Raw genomic sequence first — 16,808 nt, forward strand, 5'->3', positions numbered from 1 at the left:
TTCCTTCCATCATAAAGGGATGTTCGCTGATGATTGTGCAATGTTCAGCACCATTCGCGACTCCTCAGATGCTGAAGCAGTCCATGTCCAAGTGCAGCAAGATCTGGACAATATCCAGGCTTGGGCTGACAAGTGGCAAGAAAAGTTCGCACCACAGATGTGCCAGGCAATGACCATCTCCAACAAGAGAAAATCTAACCATCGCCCCTTGATGTTCAATGGCATTACCATCATTGAATCCCCCACTATCAAATATCCTGGAGGTTACCATTGACCAGAAACTGAACTGGACTAGCTATATAAATACCGTGGCTACAAGAGCAGACCAGAGCTTAGGGATCCTGAGTATGACATCTCCTGACTCCCTAAAGCCTGTCCACCTTCTACAAGGCACAAGTCAGGAGTGTGATGGAATACTCCCCACTTGCCTGGATGAGTGCAGCTTCCACAACACTCAAGAAGCTTGACACTGTCCAGGACAAAGCAGCCTGCTTGATTGGCGCCACATCCACAAACATTCACTCCCTCCATACTGACACACACTAGCAGCAGTGTGTATCATCTACAAGATGCACAGCAGGAATTCACCAAGGCTTCTTAGACAGCAATTTCCAAACCCACAACCAATACCATCTATAAGGACAAGGGCAGCAGATAGATGGGAACATCACCACCTGGAAGTTCCCCTCCAAGTCACTAACCATCCTGACTTGGAAATATATTGCCGTTCCTTCACTGTCGCTGGGTCAAAATCCTGGAACTCCCTTTCTAACAGCACTGTGGTTATACCTACACCACATGGACTGCAGCGGTTCAAGAAGACAGCTCACCACCACCACTTTCTCAAGGGCAACAAGGGATGGGCAATAAAGTGCTGGTCTAGCCAGTGAAGCCCACATCCCGTGAATGAATAAAAAGGGAGATTTACACATGGAGGCAGAAGGCATAGCTGAGTGTTTTGCATCTGACTTTTCGAAGGAAGATGCTACCCAGGCCATGGTAAAAGATGAAGTAATTGAGACACTAGATGGATTTAAAATCAAAAAGGAGGTGGTATTGATAGGTTATCTCTACTTGTTGATAAGGCACCGGGACCAGATGAGATGCATGCTAGCATACTGAGGGAAGTGAGAGTGGAAATTGCAGAGGCACTGGCCATAATTTTTCCGTCTTCAGTAGGCTCAGGGGTGGTCCTAGAGGACTGGGGAATAGCAAATGTTACACGCTTCTTCAAAAAAAAAGTGTAAAGGTAAGCTCAACAACTACAGGCCAGTCAGTTTAATTTTGGTGGTGGGGAAACATCTAGAAACAGTAATTTGGGACAAAATCAATAGTCACATGGACAAATGTGGGCTAATTAAGGAAAGCCAGCATGGATTTCTTCAGGAAAAATCATGCTTAACTAACTTGCTGGAGTTTTTTTTTGAAGGGGTAACAGAGAAGGTTGGTGAGGACAATGCTGATGTGGTAAAGATGGACTTACAAAAGGTGTTTGATACACTGCCACACAACAGACATATGGGCAAAATCATAGCTCATAGAATAAAAGGGACAGTAGCAATATGAATACAGAATTGATTGAGCAATAGGAAACAGACAGTAGTGGTTAATTAATGTTTCTTGTACTGGAGGAAGGTCTATAGTGGAGTTCCCCAGGGGTCAATGTTGGGACCCTTGCTCTTCCTGATATATATTAATGACCTAGACCTTGGTGTGCAGTGCATAAATTCAAAATTTGGGGCTGATACAAAACTTGGAAGCATTGTGAACTGTGAGGAGGATAGTGTAGAACTTCAAAGGGACATAGACAAGTTGGTGGAATTGCAAACAGGTGGCAGATGAAGTTCAAAGCAGAAAAGTGAGAGGTGATTCATTTTGGTAGGAGGAACATGGAGAGAGAATATAAATTGAAGGGTACAACTTTAAAGGGGGTGGAGTAGCAGAGGGACCTAGGTGTATATGTGCATAAATCATTGAAGATGGCAGGACAAGCTGAGAGAGCAATTAATAAACATAAAGTATATCTGGGCTTTATTAATAGAGGCAGAGAATACAACAGCAAGGTTTTGTTGAATTTGCGTAAGTCACAAGTTCGGCCTCAGCTAGTGTGTTGCGTCTACTTCTGGGCGCTGCACTTTAGGACGGATGTGAAGGCATTAGAGGGGGTACAGAAAAGAATCACAAGAATGGCTCCAGGGATGAGAAACTTCAGTTATAAAGATAGATTGGAGAAGATATGGCTGTTTTCCTTTGAGAAAAGAAGGTTGAGAGGAGATTTGATAGAGGTATTCAAAATAATGAGTGGTCTGGACAGAGTAGACAGAGATAAACTGTTCCCACTTGTTAAAGGATCGAGAACAACAGGGCACAAATTTTAAGTAATTAGTAAAAAGCAGCAAAAGCGATATGAGGAGAAATGTTTTTACACAGCATGTGGTTAGGGTTTGGAATACACTGCCTGAGCCTTGAAGCATTCAAAAGGGAATTAAACTGTTGTCTGAAAAGGAAGAATGTGAAGGGTTACTGGAAGGAATGGTACTCGGTGAGTTGCTCATTCTGAGAGCCAGTGCAGACACGGTGGGCTAAATGGCCTCCTTCTGTGCCATAACGATTCTGTGAAAATCCTGGCTGCAGGTTTGAAGACTTTTGCTCCGCAACTAGTCGCACCCTTAGCCAAGCTGTTCCAGTACAGCTACAACTCAGGCACCTTCCTGACAATGTGCAGAATTGCCCAAGTATGTCTTGCCCACGTAAAGCAGGACAAATCCAATCCAATTATTGTCCCAGACTGTTCACAATTGTAAACCAAGAGATGGAAGGCACCATCGACAGCGCTACAAGCGGCACTTAATCAGCAATAACCTGCTTACTGATGCTCAGTTTGGGTTCTGCCAGGTCCACTTAGTTCCAGAACTCATTACAGTCTTGGCCCAAACATAGACAAAAAAGCTGAATTCAAGAGGTGAGGTGAGTTACTTTCCTTGGCATCAAGGTGGCATTTGATGAAGTGTGATATCTAGGAGCACAAGCAAAACAATGGTAATCAAGGGAAATCCCTACCCAACACAAAGGAAGATGGCTATGGTCGCTGGGGGCCAGTCACCTCAGTCCAAGGACAACGTTGCAGAGTCTCACAGGGTAACGTCCTAGGCCAAATCATCTTCAGTTGTTTCATCAATTACCTTCTCTCAAACATAAGGTCAAAAGTGAGGATGTATCGCTGATGATTTCAGTGTGTGGTATCATTCACAACTCCTCAGATACTGAAATAGTCTGCGTCTAAATGTAATATCTCCAAATTTGCAGATGACACAAAGCTGGGTGGGAGGGTGAGCTGTGAGGAGGATGCTTCAGTGTGATTTGGACAAGCTGAGTGAGTGGGCAAATGCATGGCAGATGCAGTATAATGTGGGTAAATGTGAGGTTATTCACGTTGGTAGCAAAAACAGAAAGGCAGATTATTATCTGAATGGCTATAAATCGAGAGAGGAGAATGTGCAACGAGACCTCGGTGCCCTCGTACACCAGTCGCTGAAGGTAAGCATGCAGGTGCAGCAGGCGATAAAGCAGGCAAATGGTATGTTGGCCTTCATAGTGAGAGGATTCGAGTACAGGAGCAGGGATGTCTTGCTGCAATTATACAGGGCCTTGGTGAGATCACATCTGGAATACTGTGTGCAGTTTTGGTCTCCTTATCTGAGAAAGGATGTTCTTGCTATAGAGGAAGTGCAGCGAAGGTTTACCAGACTGATTCCTGGGATGGCAGGACTGACATATGAGGAGCGATTGAGTCGGTTAGGATTATATTTGCTGGAGTTCAGAAGAATGAGGTAGGATCTCATAAACCTATAAAATTCTAACAGGACTAGACAGGGTAGATGCAGGAAGGATGTTCCCGACGGTGGGGGAGTCCAGAACCAGGAGTCACAGTCTCAGGATATGGGGTAGACCATTTAGGGCTGAGATGAGGAGAAATTTCTTCACCCAGAGAGTGGTGAGCCTGTGGAATTCCCTACCACAGAAAGTAGCTGAGGCCAAAACATTGTATGTTTTCAAGAAGGAGTTAGATATAGCTCTTGGGGCGAAAGGGATCAAAGGATATGGGGAGAAAGCGGGAGCAGGCTATCGAGTTGGATGATCAGCCATGATCATAATGAATGGCAGAGTAGGCTGAAGGGCCTAATGGCCTACTCCTGCTCCTATTTTCTATGTTTTGCATGCAGCAAGACCTGGCCCAGGTTTGGGCTGATGAGTGGCAAGTAATATTCATGCCACATCAGTGCCAGGCAACAACCATCCCCACGAGGAGAGAATCTAGCTATCTTCCCTTGAGATTCAAAGGCATTACCATCAAGATCCTGGGGACTACCATTGATCAGAAATAGAGCTGAATCAGCCATTTAAATATTATGGTTTTAAGAATAAGGCTTAGAATTTTGCAGTATCTAACTCACTTCTGATTCCCTAAAGCCTGTCCACCATCTACAAGGTACAAGTTAGGAGTGTAATGGAATGCTCTCCATTTGCTTGACCAGCACCATTGATTATCTTAAGGGTTCACCACCTTCACCAATGCCACACAGTGGCAGCCATGTGCACCACCTACAAGATGCACTGCAGAAACTCACCAAGGCTCCTGCCATAACGCTTTCCAAACCTATCACCTCTACTACCCAGAAAGACAAGCAGACCCATGGGAAGACCACCACTTGAAAATTCCACCCAGCTCCACTGCCCCCCACCCTGCCTGCTAAGTCACACACCATTCTGACTTGGAACTATATCGTCGTTCCTTCACTGTCATTGGGTTAACATTCTGAAAATCTCTCTAACAGCACTATGGGTGTACCTACACCACATGGACTGCAGCAGTTCAAGGCGGCGGCCATCAACACCTTCTCAAGGGTAATTAAGGATGGGCAATAAAGGTTGGCCTTACCAGTGACACCCACAGCCCAAGAAAAAATAAAGGAAAATTCTATACTTACAAGAAGCCACCAGAATCAAATAAGATTGGATCATAACATTACCACTAATAGCCAGATAACTCTGTCCATTTTTATCACCCAACCTTTATATCAAGCATTCTCTAGCTAGGTTTGGCACTGGCCTGATGCAAGGAAAACTTCCCCTTACAATACGGAACTCAGAAGAGTATCCCCTAATTTTTTTCAATTTCCACTCTAAAGTCAGATTGCCAATTCAGCACCAAATTGTAGACATCCAAGCCAATTACCAGTATCAAGGGGTCTTTTGTTTCATCAGTCTAAACTAGTCTTAAAACCATTGATCTTAAATAGTCTTTAATCAGAAACAGAAAATATTGGAAACACTAAGCTGGTTAAGTTAGCATCTGTGGAGAGAACACAATTTACATTTCAAGTGTAGAATCTTGGTCTCAACTGGAAGAAATTACAAAAACAGCTTCTAAAAAGAAATAGGAAAGGAAAGGGAAAGGAAAGCATACTAGAGAAGAAAGTGGTTAACCTGCCAAGTGCAAGAGATCAGAATTAGGAGAGTGCAGAAATCTCAGCTTGTAAGAAGATAAGAAATAAGAGCAGAGCTAGATGATCCAGCTCCTTGAGCGTGCTCCATCATTCAATATGGTCATACAATGGTTACAGCAAAGGAGGAGGCCACTCAGCCCATCATGTCCACCCCAGTTTTCTGCAAGAGCAACTCAACTTGTCCGACTCCCTCGCCTTTACCCTATAGCTCTGCAAATTTTCTCTCTTCAGATGACTGCCCAGTTCTCTTTTAAAAACCATGATGGAACCTGCTTCTATCATACCTTCAGTTAGTGCTTTCCAGATCCTAAACATTTGTTGCAGAAAGGATTTAAGAACATAAGAAGTAGGAGGAGTAGGCCATTCAGTCCTTCCAGCCTGCTCCAGCATTAAATGAGATCATGGCTGACCTTCTACTTCAACATCATTTCTCTGCACTATCCCTGTATCCCTTGATGTTTTTAATATGTAGAAATCTATTAATCTCAGTCTTGAGCATACTCAGTAACTGAGCCTCCACAGCCCTCTGGGGCAAAGGTTCACTACCCTCTGCGTGAAGAAATTTCTCCTCATCTCAGTCCTAAATGGCCTGCCTCTTATTGATACAGTGTCCCTGGTTCTAGATTCCCCCAGCCAAGGGAAACATTCTCTCTTCTGCACTGTGATTCTGAGATTTACTCCTATATGCAAATCCTCTTGTAATGAAGGCCATAATCCACTTGCATTCTTAACTGCTTGGTGTATCTGTGTGTTAGCTTTCAGTGACTCGTGGACAAGGGCACTCAAGTCCTTTTGAAGTTCAACAGTTCCCAGCCTCTCACCATTTAAGAAATGTTCTGGCCGGAATTTTCCATGCCCTTTGAAATCGGGCATCATGGCAGACGTGAGTGGATAATACGGTGGGAAGGCCAAAAATCGATTTCATGACGTTGTGAAACCAGTTTGCGATCGTCTACTCTACCCATCAATGGCGGGCCACCTCTCCTGCCGCCAGGCGTCAGGAACTCATTTTAATACATCTGCATATCATTATAAGCCCTGCTCACCGGAATCATTCTCCCTCACGCTGGATTATCCGGGCATTCGTTTCACAACTGAACATGAGCGGCGTGCACCTGGTGAGCTGCACTTCACTCGTGACTTTGAGGCTTGTTTGCCTACCTTGCTTCAGGCAGCACTTCTGGTCATTAGCGTCAGGCTTTGCAGGCAGCACCACATCACTTTATTGCAGGCTCACAGGCAGGTCTCTACTTATGAGACCAGCCGTAAGGCTTTTCAACATTGGTCTCTACTTATGAGACCAGCCGTAAGGTCTGTATGGCTATGGCTTGCAAGGGAAGAGGCCGCAGGGCTCGGGCATTACTGGGGTAGGATGATACCCCAGGGTGTGTGTGGGGACACATGTTGTTCTGGGCAAGCGGCCTCAAGAGGATGAGGACTGAGGAGGCAGTCTCCAGAGGAAATAAGGCCTGATGGAGATGTGAGGGTGTGTGTGAGAGAGTGAGTAGTGATGTCCATTGAACTAACAGTGAATGTGATGCCAGTGAATGTGTGATGGGCCTGTGAGTACGAGAGTTTAGAGTGATGAGATGGTTACCTTATCCTGGCAGCAGGATGAGATCATTCATCCTCTTTCTGCACTGGACGGTGAATCTCTTCTATGCAGCGTTGGCACTGACCACCACAACCACTGCCTCCCAAGCCTGAGTGGTGACACTGATAGGCCTCCTATAGCCAGAGCGGGGGTAGCGGACATTGTGATGGGTTATAATGATATCCAGAAGGCATGCCAGGGATACATAACTCAGTCAGGGGGCTGCCGTCTTCTGTGCAGCAGTCTCGGGCTGGAAGCACAGAGGTGACGACGAATTGGAGGTCACCCGCCAGTGAAATGGTGTATTTCCTGGGAATGCATGATTAACGAGACAGGATTGGGACGATACGGCTCAAAAACCCACCATTGCAGCCAGCAGGTAAAATGTCCTTTCTCCTGCCCGCTACTGATCTTAGTGCAAATCTTGGACGATTCTGCCTACTGTATTTCTGTTTTGTCTACAAAGTGGATGACCTCACATTTCTCTACATTATATTCCATCTGCCAAATTTTTGCCCACTCACTTAGCCTCTCTAAATTCTCTTTGCATCCTCCTCACAACTTCCACTTCCACCTAGTTTTGTGTCATGTGAAGACTTGGAAATATTACATTTAATGCCTACATCCCAATCATTGTTATTGATTATGAATAGCTGGAGCCCAAGCAGCGATCCTTGTGGTACCCCACTAGTCACAGCCTACCAACCTGCAAATGATCCATTTACTCCTACTCTGTTTTCTGACTGTTAACCAGTTCTGAATCCTTGCCAGTATATCCCAATCCCATGTGCTCTAATCTTGTGTGGGGCCTTATCAAAAGCATTCTGAAAATCTAAATATACAATATCCACCAGCTACCCCTATTCTGACCTATTCTGCTAGTTACATCCTCAAAAAGCTCCAACTGGTTTGTCAAACATGATTCCTCTTTCATAAACCCATGTTGACTCGGCCAAATCCTACTATTATTTTCTAAGTATCCTGTTATCACATCCTTGATTATAGATTCTAACATTTTCCCTACTGCTCAGGCTAACAGGTCTTTAGTTCCCCCATTTCTCTCTCCCTCCTTTCTTAAAATAGTGGGGTTTCATTTGCTACCTTCAAATATCCAGGAACCATTCCAGAGTCTATGTAATTTGAAAGATGACCACCAATGCATCTACTATCTCTACAGCCACCTCTTTCCACACTCTGGGATGTACATCGTTTACCTACTTTAAACCCCATTAATTTCTCTAGTACGTTTTTAAAAACAAACATTAATATCTTGCAGTTCTTCATTAATATTAGTACCTTGATTCTCCATTATTTCTGGGAGTTTCTAGTATTTTCCTCCATGAAGATGGACACAGTTTTTAAAATTTCTTTGCCATTTCCTTATTCTCCATTATAAATTCTCCTTATTCAGTTTGTAATGGGCCCATATTTGTTTTTGCTAATCTTTTCCAATTTACATACCCATAAAAGCTTTTACAGTCCGTTTTTGTTTCTCACGAGTTTACTCATATTCTATTTTCCCTCTCTTAAACTTTTCCTGAATCCTCCTTTGCAGAGTTCTAAAATTTTCCTAATACTCGGGTTTACCGCTTTTTTGGTTACTTTATACGCCTCTTCCTTTGACCTAATCGTTCGCCACGAAAGTCGGTGCTGTTCTTTTGCTGCTATTTGTTCTTTTGCCAAGGCTTAAATACCGTACCCTTTGGATCTTGATCCTTCCACCAACAGGACAGTTTCTCCCTATCTACTCTTCCAGACCCCTCATCATCTTGAGCACATCTATCAAATTTCATCTTAATTCTCTCCTCCAAGGAGAACAGCCCCAGCTTCTTGAATCTATCCAGGTAATTGAAGTTCCTCATCCCTGTACCATTTCCTCTGCATCCTCTCTAATGTCTTTACATCCTATGTTAAGTGTGTTGGCCAAAACTGAACACAATATTCTAGTTGATGATGAATCAGTGTTTTATACAAGTTTATCATATATTCCTTAGGGCCTACTCATGAAGCCCATGTGCTTTTTTAGCCAGTCTCTTAACTTGTCCTGCCAACTTCAATAATGTGCGCTTATATACCCCCAGATCCTTCTGCTCTTGCACCCCCTTTGAATTGCACCTTTAGTTTTATATTGCTTCTCCTCGTTCCTCTACTAAAGTGAATCACTTCATACTTCTCTGCATTAAATTTCATCTGCCACTTGTCTGCCCAGTAAACCAGCCTAAGTCCTCTTGAAGTTTTATCACTATCCTCCTCACGGTTCGCAATATTTCCAAGTTTTGTGTCATCCGCAAATTTTGAAATTGATATATATATATATAATATATATATATATATATATATATATATATCAGGCAGGGTTACAACACTGACTCCCCTGTAAACCTTCCTCCAGCCCAAAAAACAAACATTCACCACTACACTCAGCCAATTCTGCATCCATGCTGCTACTCCACTTTCACACCCACTCCCCATACCCTTCGATTGTCTGAGAGGCTAAAAATTTCAGTTAAATATATTAAGTGATCAGACATCCACACCCCTCTGGAACAGATGATTCCAAAGATTCACAACCTTGAGTGAAAATATCTTCTCCTCAACTCAGTCCTGAGCTCTTATCCAAGGACTGTGCCCCCATGATTTTAGATTCCTTGGGCAGGGGAAACAAGTTCACAGTGACTAGTCTGTTATGACCCTTCAGAATCTTGTATGTTTCAATTAGATCACCTCTTGTTCTTCCAAACCCCAGAGAATATAGGTCCAATTTACTCAGCCTCTCATCATTGGTCAGCTCTCTCAACACAGGAGCCAATCTAATGAACCTTCGCTGTACTGCCTCCGAGGCAAGCGTATCCTTCTTTGATTATGGAGATCAAAACTGCACACAGTTTTCCAGGTGTGGTTTCACCAATTCCTGTACAATTTTAACAAGACTTCCTTATTCTTGCACTCTAATCCCCTTGCAATAAAGGCCAGGATGCAATTTGCCTTGCCTTGCTCTAATTGCTTGCTGTACTTGTATGCTAACTTTGCGTTCCTTGTACGAGTACACCCAAGTCTCTCTGAACATCAACATTGAGAAGTTTCACACTTTTTAAAAGACATTCTGATTATATCATCAAAAGATGTGATCATATTCTATGGTGGAACAGGTTCTCTATGACTCTATGTATGGTCTACAGTGTTCCTGATCCTGTTTCTTATGTTCTTACAAACTAAGATTTCTGTATGCCTCCAATTCTGACCTCTTGCATGTTACAGGACAGTTAGTTCCTTCACTGGTAAGTTTTCCCCCTTCCCTTTCCTACTTCTTTTTAAAGTTAGTTGTTTGCAGTTTCTTCACATTTTCCCACATTATACTCTATCTATTACCTCGCCACTCACTTAAACTGTATATTTCTTTGCAGCCTCCTCACATTCCAACCTAGCTTTGTATCATCAGCATACTTGGATACATCTCTGTACCTTGATATAAATCTTTAATTATAGATTGTAAAGAGTTGAGACACCAGCACTGAGCCTTGCGGCACTCCATTAGTTACAGCCTGCCAACTTGAAAATGCCCCGTTTATCCTTACTCTGCTTCCTGTCTTTCAACCAATCCTCCATCTATGCCAATATATTTCTCCCAATTCCATGAGGTACTTATCTTGTGGGTTAAGCTTTTGTGAGACACTTTATCAAATGTCTTTTGGAACTCCAAGTATGCTAAAGCTACAGGCTTTCCCTTTATCAACCTACTAGTTACATCCTCAAAATAAATTTGTCAAGCATAATTTCCCCTTTGTAAAACCATGTATACCCTATCTGATCATACCATGATTTTCTATGTGTATTAAGACTTCCATAATAATAGATTCCAGCATTTTCCCCATGGATCGATGGCCTACACCCTCCCATTTTCTCTCTCCCTCTTTTCTTGAATAACAGTGTTACATTTGCTAACTTCCAATCCGCTGGGGTAGTTCTATAATCTAGGGAATTTTAAAAAATCATAGCCAGTACATTCACTGTCTCTGCAGCTATCTCTTTTAGAACCCTAGGAAGTAGGCCATGTGGTTCTGGGATTTGTCAGCTTTTAGTTCCTTAAGATTCTCCACTACTTTTCCTCTGATGATATTAATTACATCAAGCTCCTCACTCTTATTATTCCATTTGTTACTCTGCAATTCTGCGACATAAATTACGTCTTCTGCAGTGAAGACAGACACAAAGTATTAGGCTTCCACATCATTGAGGATGGGGATATTTGTGAAGCCGTCTCCTCCTCCAGTGAGTTGTTTAATTGTCCACCACCATTCACTACTGAATGTGGCAGGACTGCACAGCTTAAATCTGATCCGTTGGTTGTGGAACCACTTAGATCTATCACTTGCTGCTTTTGCTGTTTGGCATGCAAGCAGTCCTGTGTTGTAGCCTCACCAGGTTGACACCTCATTATTAGGTATGCCTGGTGCTGCTCCTGGCATGCCCTCCTGCACTCTTCATTTAACCAGCATTGATCTCCTGGTTTGGTGGTAATGGTAGAGTGGGGGATATGCCGGGCCATGAGGTTACAGATTGTGGTTGAGTACAATTCTGCTGCTGCTGTTGGTCCACAGTACCTCACGGTTGCCTAGTCTTGAGTTGTTAGATCTGTTCAAAATCTATCCCATTTAGCACACAAGTGCCACACAACACAATGGAGGGTATCCTCAATGCGATGATGGGACTTGGTCTCTACAAGGACTGTATGGTGGTCATTCCTCCCGGTACTGTCATGCACAGATGCTTCTGCAGCAGTTAGGTTGGTGAGGATGAGGCAAGTATGTTTTTCCCTCTTGATGGTTCCGTCATCACCTGCCGCACACCACAGATGTGACAGGATAGATGCAGATAGGATATTCCCCCTGGCTAGTGAGACTGGATAGGTGAGATTGTCTCAGAATAAGGACAGAACATTTCACATTGAGCTGACAAGCAAATTTTTCACTCAGACAGTGGAGAATCTTTGGAATTCTCTGCTCAAGAAGGCTGTGGAAGCTCAATCATTGAGCATGTTGAAGACAGAAATTGATAGATTTCTGGATACTAATGACATCATGGGAAAAGGGGATAATTGGCATAAAGGTAGATAATGAGCCATGATCTGTTTGAATGGTGCTGCAGGGTTGACGGGCCAAATGGTCTACTCCTGCTCCCATGTTCAGAACAGGAACAAGCAGACAGATGGAAAATGGATATTCAAAACTTAAGATCTTATTGTGAAGGCATTAAAATCAAGGTTTAGTTTACAGTATAAGATTCAAAGGACTGTGCAGATTGGCTTACAACTGAATGTGGATTATGACTGCAATGGATTATGTTGAAGCCAGATGTAGCAAATTGAAACTGAACATTTCTATACATCAATCGTTATTTATGATGCTCAATTATAGTGTAAACAGCCCCTTTACATGCTCAGCTACAGCAGCATTTAGTATTACTTTTTGTCTCTCCATTAATGTTCAACAACTAACTATGGTCTTAGATCTGGCACAAAAATGTACATATATCTCTCATCAAAAAAAGTGTATAACACATTAAAGTCTATTTTCATTTTGATGTACTATTGTCTAGTTTATAATTAACCTGAAAAATCTCCACTTCTTGAAGCCAGATTCTAGCCTTCTGTACAGCCTCCTTCAAAGCAAGGCCGTTGGGCAAATAAGCAGGAATAACTCTCCCTTCTTCCAAGGCAGCAGATAGGGTTGTCAAAGAGTGTGGAGGCCTGCAGGAATCAGAGACACTTGTTAAAAGAACCCCAGAAATTCATGGTCCATTCTGGGCGTAATTACTTAACATTTAACAAAACGAAATAAAGCCTCCAATGCATACATCACATAGGGCTTATAAAGTCCAGGAAGAATCATCATAGAAATGCTTTTAAGTCCATTATAGCTGATGGAGTTTATTTTTCACAGAATCAGAGCATTGTTAAAGTGCGGAAGGAGGCCATTCAGCCCATTGTCTTCAGATAACAGTCTAATGCCCTTTTGAATGCTTCGATTTTTTAAAGTTGTTCTTGCTTTACTTTCTTTGTGGACATAAATGTGAATTTATTCTATCAGCAGCATGTAATCATCTCTCTTAATGCACTGCTGCTAGTTCATCTTTGCGAAACTGTTCTGTTGTGTTAATGTTTCGCTCAGTTGTTGCCAAGTCTCTTTCCCAGAGGCCACTCAAATAAACAAGCACCCAACCCACCCTGTCCCCTTCAATTTTTTAACCTCTTTAGTTTCTCCAAACTGCTTGGGTGGTTCATACATAGCTGGAGTTTTTCATATGAAAATTGATAAATAGTTCTGTCTGCAGTTTTCTAACTAACAAAGCAAATCACCTCATCAGGAAAGAGGTAGGGTTGGATTTTCAACAAGGAGGCTGGTATTGGAAGTTGTGAATTTTCCTGACCCGATCTCCATCCTGGAGGAGCTCACCAACCCTATTTTCATGTTGTGAAGAATGGCACGGTCTGGAGACGACCCTGCTGCCCCTGGAGGCAGGCCCAAGGCAGCATGGAAGTGGACAGATGTAAGGGGCCAGCCTCTGTTACTGGTGCATTGACCCAGTTGTAATTATGACTATTAGACCTTGGCATTTCTGTCCATAGATCTCTGAAGGCGGAGGGGCGTGTTAGTGGGGTGGTGAAAAAGGCATATGGGACACTTGCCTTTATCAATCGAGGCATAGATTACAAAAGTAGGGAGGTCATGTTGGAGTTGTATAGAACCTTGGTGAGGCCACAGCTGGAGTACTGTGTGCAGTTCTGGTCGCCACATTATAGGAAGGATGTGATTGCAGGATGAAGGATGAGGGGGTGCAGAGGAGATTCATCAGGATGTTGCCTGGGATGAAACATTTAAGTGTTGAAGAGAGGTTGGATAGACTTGGGTTGTTTTCGTTGGAGCAGAGAAGACTGAGGGGCAAGCTGATCGAGGTGTACAAGATTATGAGGGGCATGGACAGGGTGGATAGGGAGCAACTGTTCCCCTTAGTTGAAGGGTCAGTCACAAGGGGGCATAAGTTCAAGGTGAAGGGCAGGAGGTTTAGGGGGGAATGTGAGGAAAACCTTTTTACCCAGAGGGTGGTGACGGTCTGGAATGCGCTGCCTGGGAGATTGGTGGAGGCGGGCTGCCTCACATCCTTTAAAAAGTACCTGGATGAGCACTTGGCACGTCATAACATTCAAGGCTATGGGCCAAGTGCTGGTAAATGGGATTAGGTAGGTAGGTCAGGTGTTTCTCACGTGTCGGTGCAGACTCGATGGGCCTCTTCGGCACTCTGTGATTAGGCCCTCTAGCCCTTGCCCTTCATGTCCGCATACCCCCCCCCGGCACCTTCTAGCCCTTACCCCTCATGTCTGCATATCCCCCTGCCCCTCACCATGTGCTGTCCATTCCTCCTGATATCCATGTCCCCTCGCACCCTCCATAACCCTTCCATTACCCCCACACATCCTCTTCTAACTCTTCGAGTATCCACTATGTACTGAACCAATGAGCCACTGACATGTTGGGCAAGTCTTTGAAGTGCTCCTGAAACTGACCACATAAGCAAAAATGCTTTGAAAATCTAGTTCAGAAAAAAAACTGCTCATCTTACAACTTCATAGAAGTATCAATTACACACAACCATTCATAATATCAATGACAAAAAACTTTAATACACTTCACACCTCTTAATCTTGTGTAAAGAAACAGAGGCAGTGAAACAAAGCTCTTCGAAGAGAGGAGGGAAAGATGTCAATCAAACAAAGCTTACAATCCCCTGCAAACTATGTCAACATTGCCTTCAGGGCTGTCTCCATTAGCCATTCTTGGAGCTCAGCCAAGCATTCATAATGAGACCATTGGGCACTTGTATCAACAAAAGCAGGCCAAACAGATGGCCAGGCATCTGTTATTTCAAATGACCTTATTATGAATGCTTAACTGAGCTCCAAGAATGGCTAATGGAATCAACGTTGTATCAATGCTGGCACAGCTTGCAGGGGCATACTAGTTTTGTTTAATTGATGTCTTTATTGATTGACATCTTTATTATCTTGGGATAACCTGATTTTTATGACAGGTTTTTTGAACTCCTGTGTGTTTATTTACACAAGATTAAGAGGTGTGAAGTGGATTAAAGCTTTTTGTAATTGATACAATTGCTGCGTGCAATTGATAGCTTTATGAAAAGGAACCACGTCTACTAACCGAACTGGCCCAGCTCCATCAAAGTTCCGGGAGCTAGGCTGCATTTGAAATGCCCACCACTGCAATGGAGCCGGCATGGCAGGTTCGTTGCATGGACCCTTATCCTGCACTGGCAAAATTGATGGAAACAGAAAGGGGGCGACGGGAATCCCAGAATTGGGTCCTGCCAGCCATTTTTAAAGGCCTCCTGACTCCACAAAAATCCAGGCTGTAGTCTCCAAATTAGCATAACTCTTCTTTGCCAACGCACAATTATTTGATATACGCCACAATAAATAACTTGAAATCAAAACAGGGAGGAGGAAGCCCCAGCAAGGAGCCCTTATCCAGAGCAGGAGGGTTGCCATTAATCTGGTACAGCAAAATCAGATTAGTGGGAGAAAGTTATTTATTAACAGGTTTATCCATTTACTTTCTGAAAGAAAACTCATTTTAGAGTCATTAATATAGAATCCTATGGGCTATCCGCAATTTGCTGTGCAATAATTAGTATCCTGGGGCTAAGAGGAGCAGGTATGACAGACTAATTTCCCACATTACAACAGTGACACTTCAAAAGTAGTTCATTGACTATAAGTGCTTTGGTACCTTTTGAAGTTGTGAAGGATGCTTTGTAAATACTAGTCTTTTTTAAGCAGCAAGGGAGGAGCCAGAGCAGACTTGCCATGGATCATAAACAACACACAGGAGAGCTCAGACAGTACTTCATAGGAACATAAGAGCAGGAGTGGGTCATCTGGCCCTTCGAGTCTGCTCCACCATTCAATTGGATCATGGCTGATCTGGTTGTGGTTTCAACTCCACTTTCCTGTCTGCCTCCTCCACCCCTCCCCCCCCATAACCTTTGATTCCTTTGTCTATCAAAAATCTGTCTAACTCTGTCTTGAATAAATTCAATGACCCTGCCTCCACTGCTTTCTGGGGAAGGGAATTCCACATACTAACAACCCCGAGAGAAAAATATTCTCCTCGTTTTAGTCTTGAAAGCGACACCGCTCATTCTTAAACTGATTCCCCTGGTTCTAGTCTCCCCCACATTTGGAAAAATCTTCCCGGTATCTACCCTATCAAATCCTGTCAGGATCTTATATGTTTCATCTCATAAGGTCATCTCTCATTCTTCTAAACTCCAGTGGATACAGGCCCAACCTTTCCTCAGAAGGTTCCATCCCAGGAATCAGTTAAGTGAAGCTTCACTGAACAAATTCTAACACAATTTTGGGCAGAATTTTACGGCCCCACCATGGTGTGGATGGGGCCGTAAAATGCGGCAAGCCATTTGGTGAGACCGGAAAATCCCGCCGGCGGGAGAGGCTGTAAAATTCCACCCTATATTTTTTTTTCAAATAAGGAGACTAAGCTGTATACAGGATATATATATCTGGTCTCGGCAAGGCCCTACATTGTTGCAGTAAAACTTCCCTACTTTTACATTCCATTCTCCTTGCAATAGGCTATTTGCCTTCCTAATCACTTGCTGTACCTGCAGACTAA

General features: G+C 43.3%; 1 protein-coding gene across 2 annotated transcripts in view; it reads right to left on the minus strand.

Annotated features, from left to right (window-relative positions):
* kdm5ba (lysine demethylase 5Ba) overlaps positions 1-16,808 on the minus strand; it is a 254,050-nt gene that overhangs the window by 50,402 nt on the left and 186,840 nt on the right. For both annotated transcript variants that reach the window (XM_078546909.1, XM_078546911.1), the window contains one exon: positions 12,709-12,847. In XM_078546909.1, coding sequence (XP_078403035.1) covers positions 12,709-12,847 — 139 coding nt within the window. The remainder of the gene's footprint in view (positions 1-12,708; positions 12,848-16,808) is intronic.

This window comes from Cetorhinus maximus, chromosome 8, assembly GCF_964194155.1.
Source record: "Cetorhinus maximus chromosome 8, sCetMax3.hap1.1, whole genome shotgun sequence".
Lineage (NCBI taxonomy): Eukaryota > Metazoa > Chordata > Chondrichthyes > Lamniformes > Cetorhinidae > Cetorhinus > Cetorhinus maximus.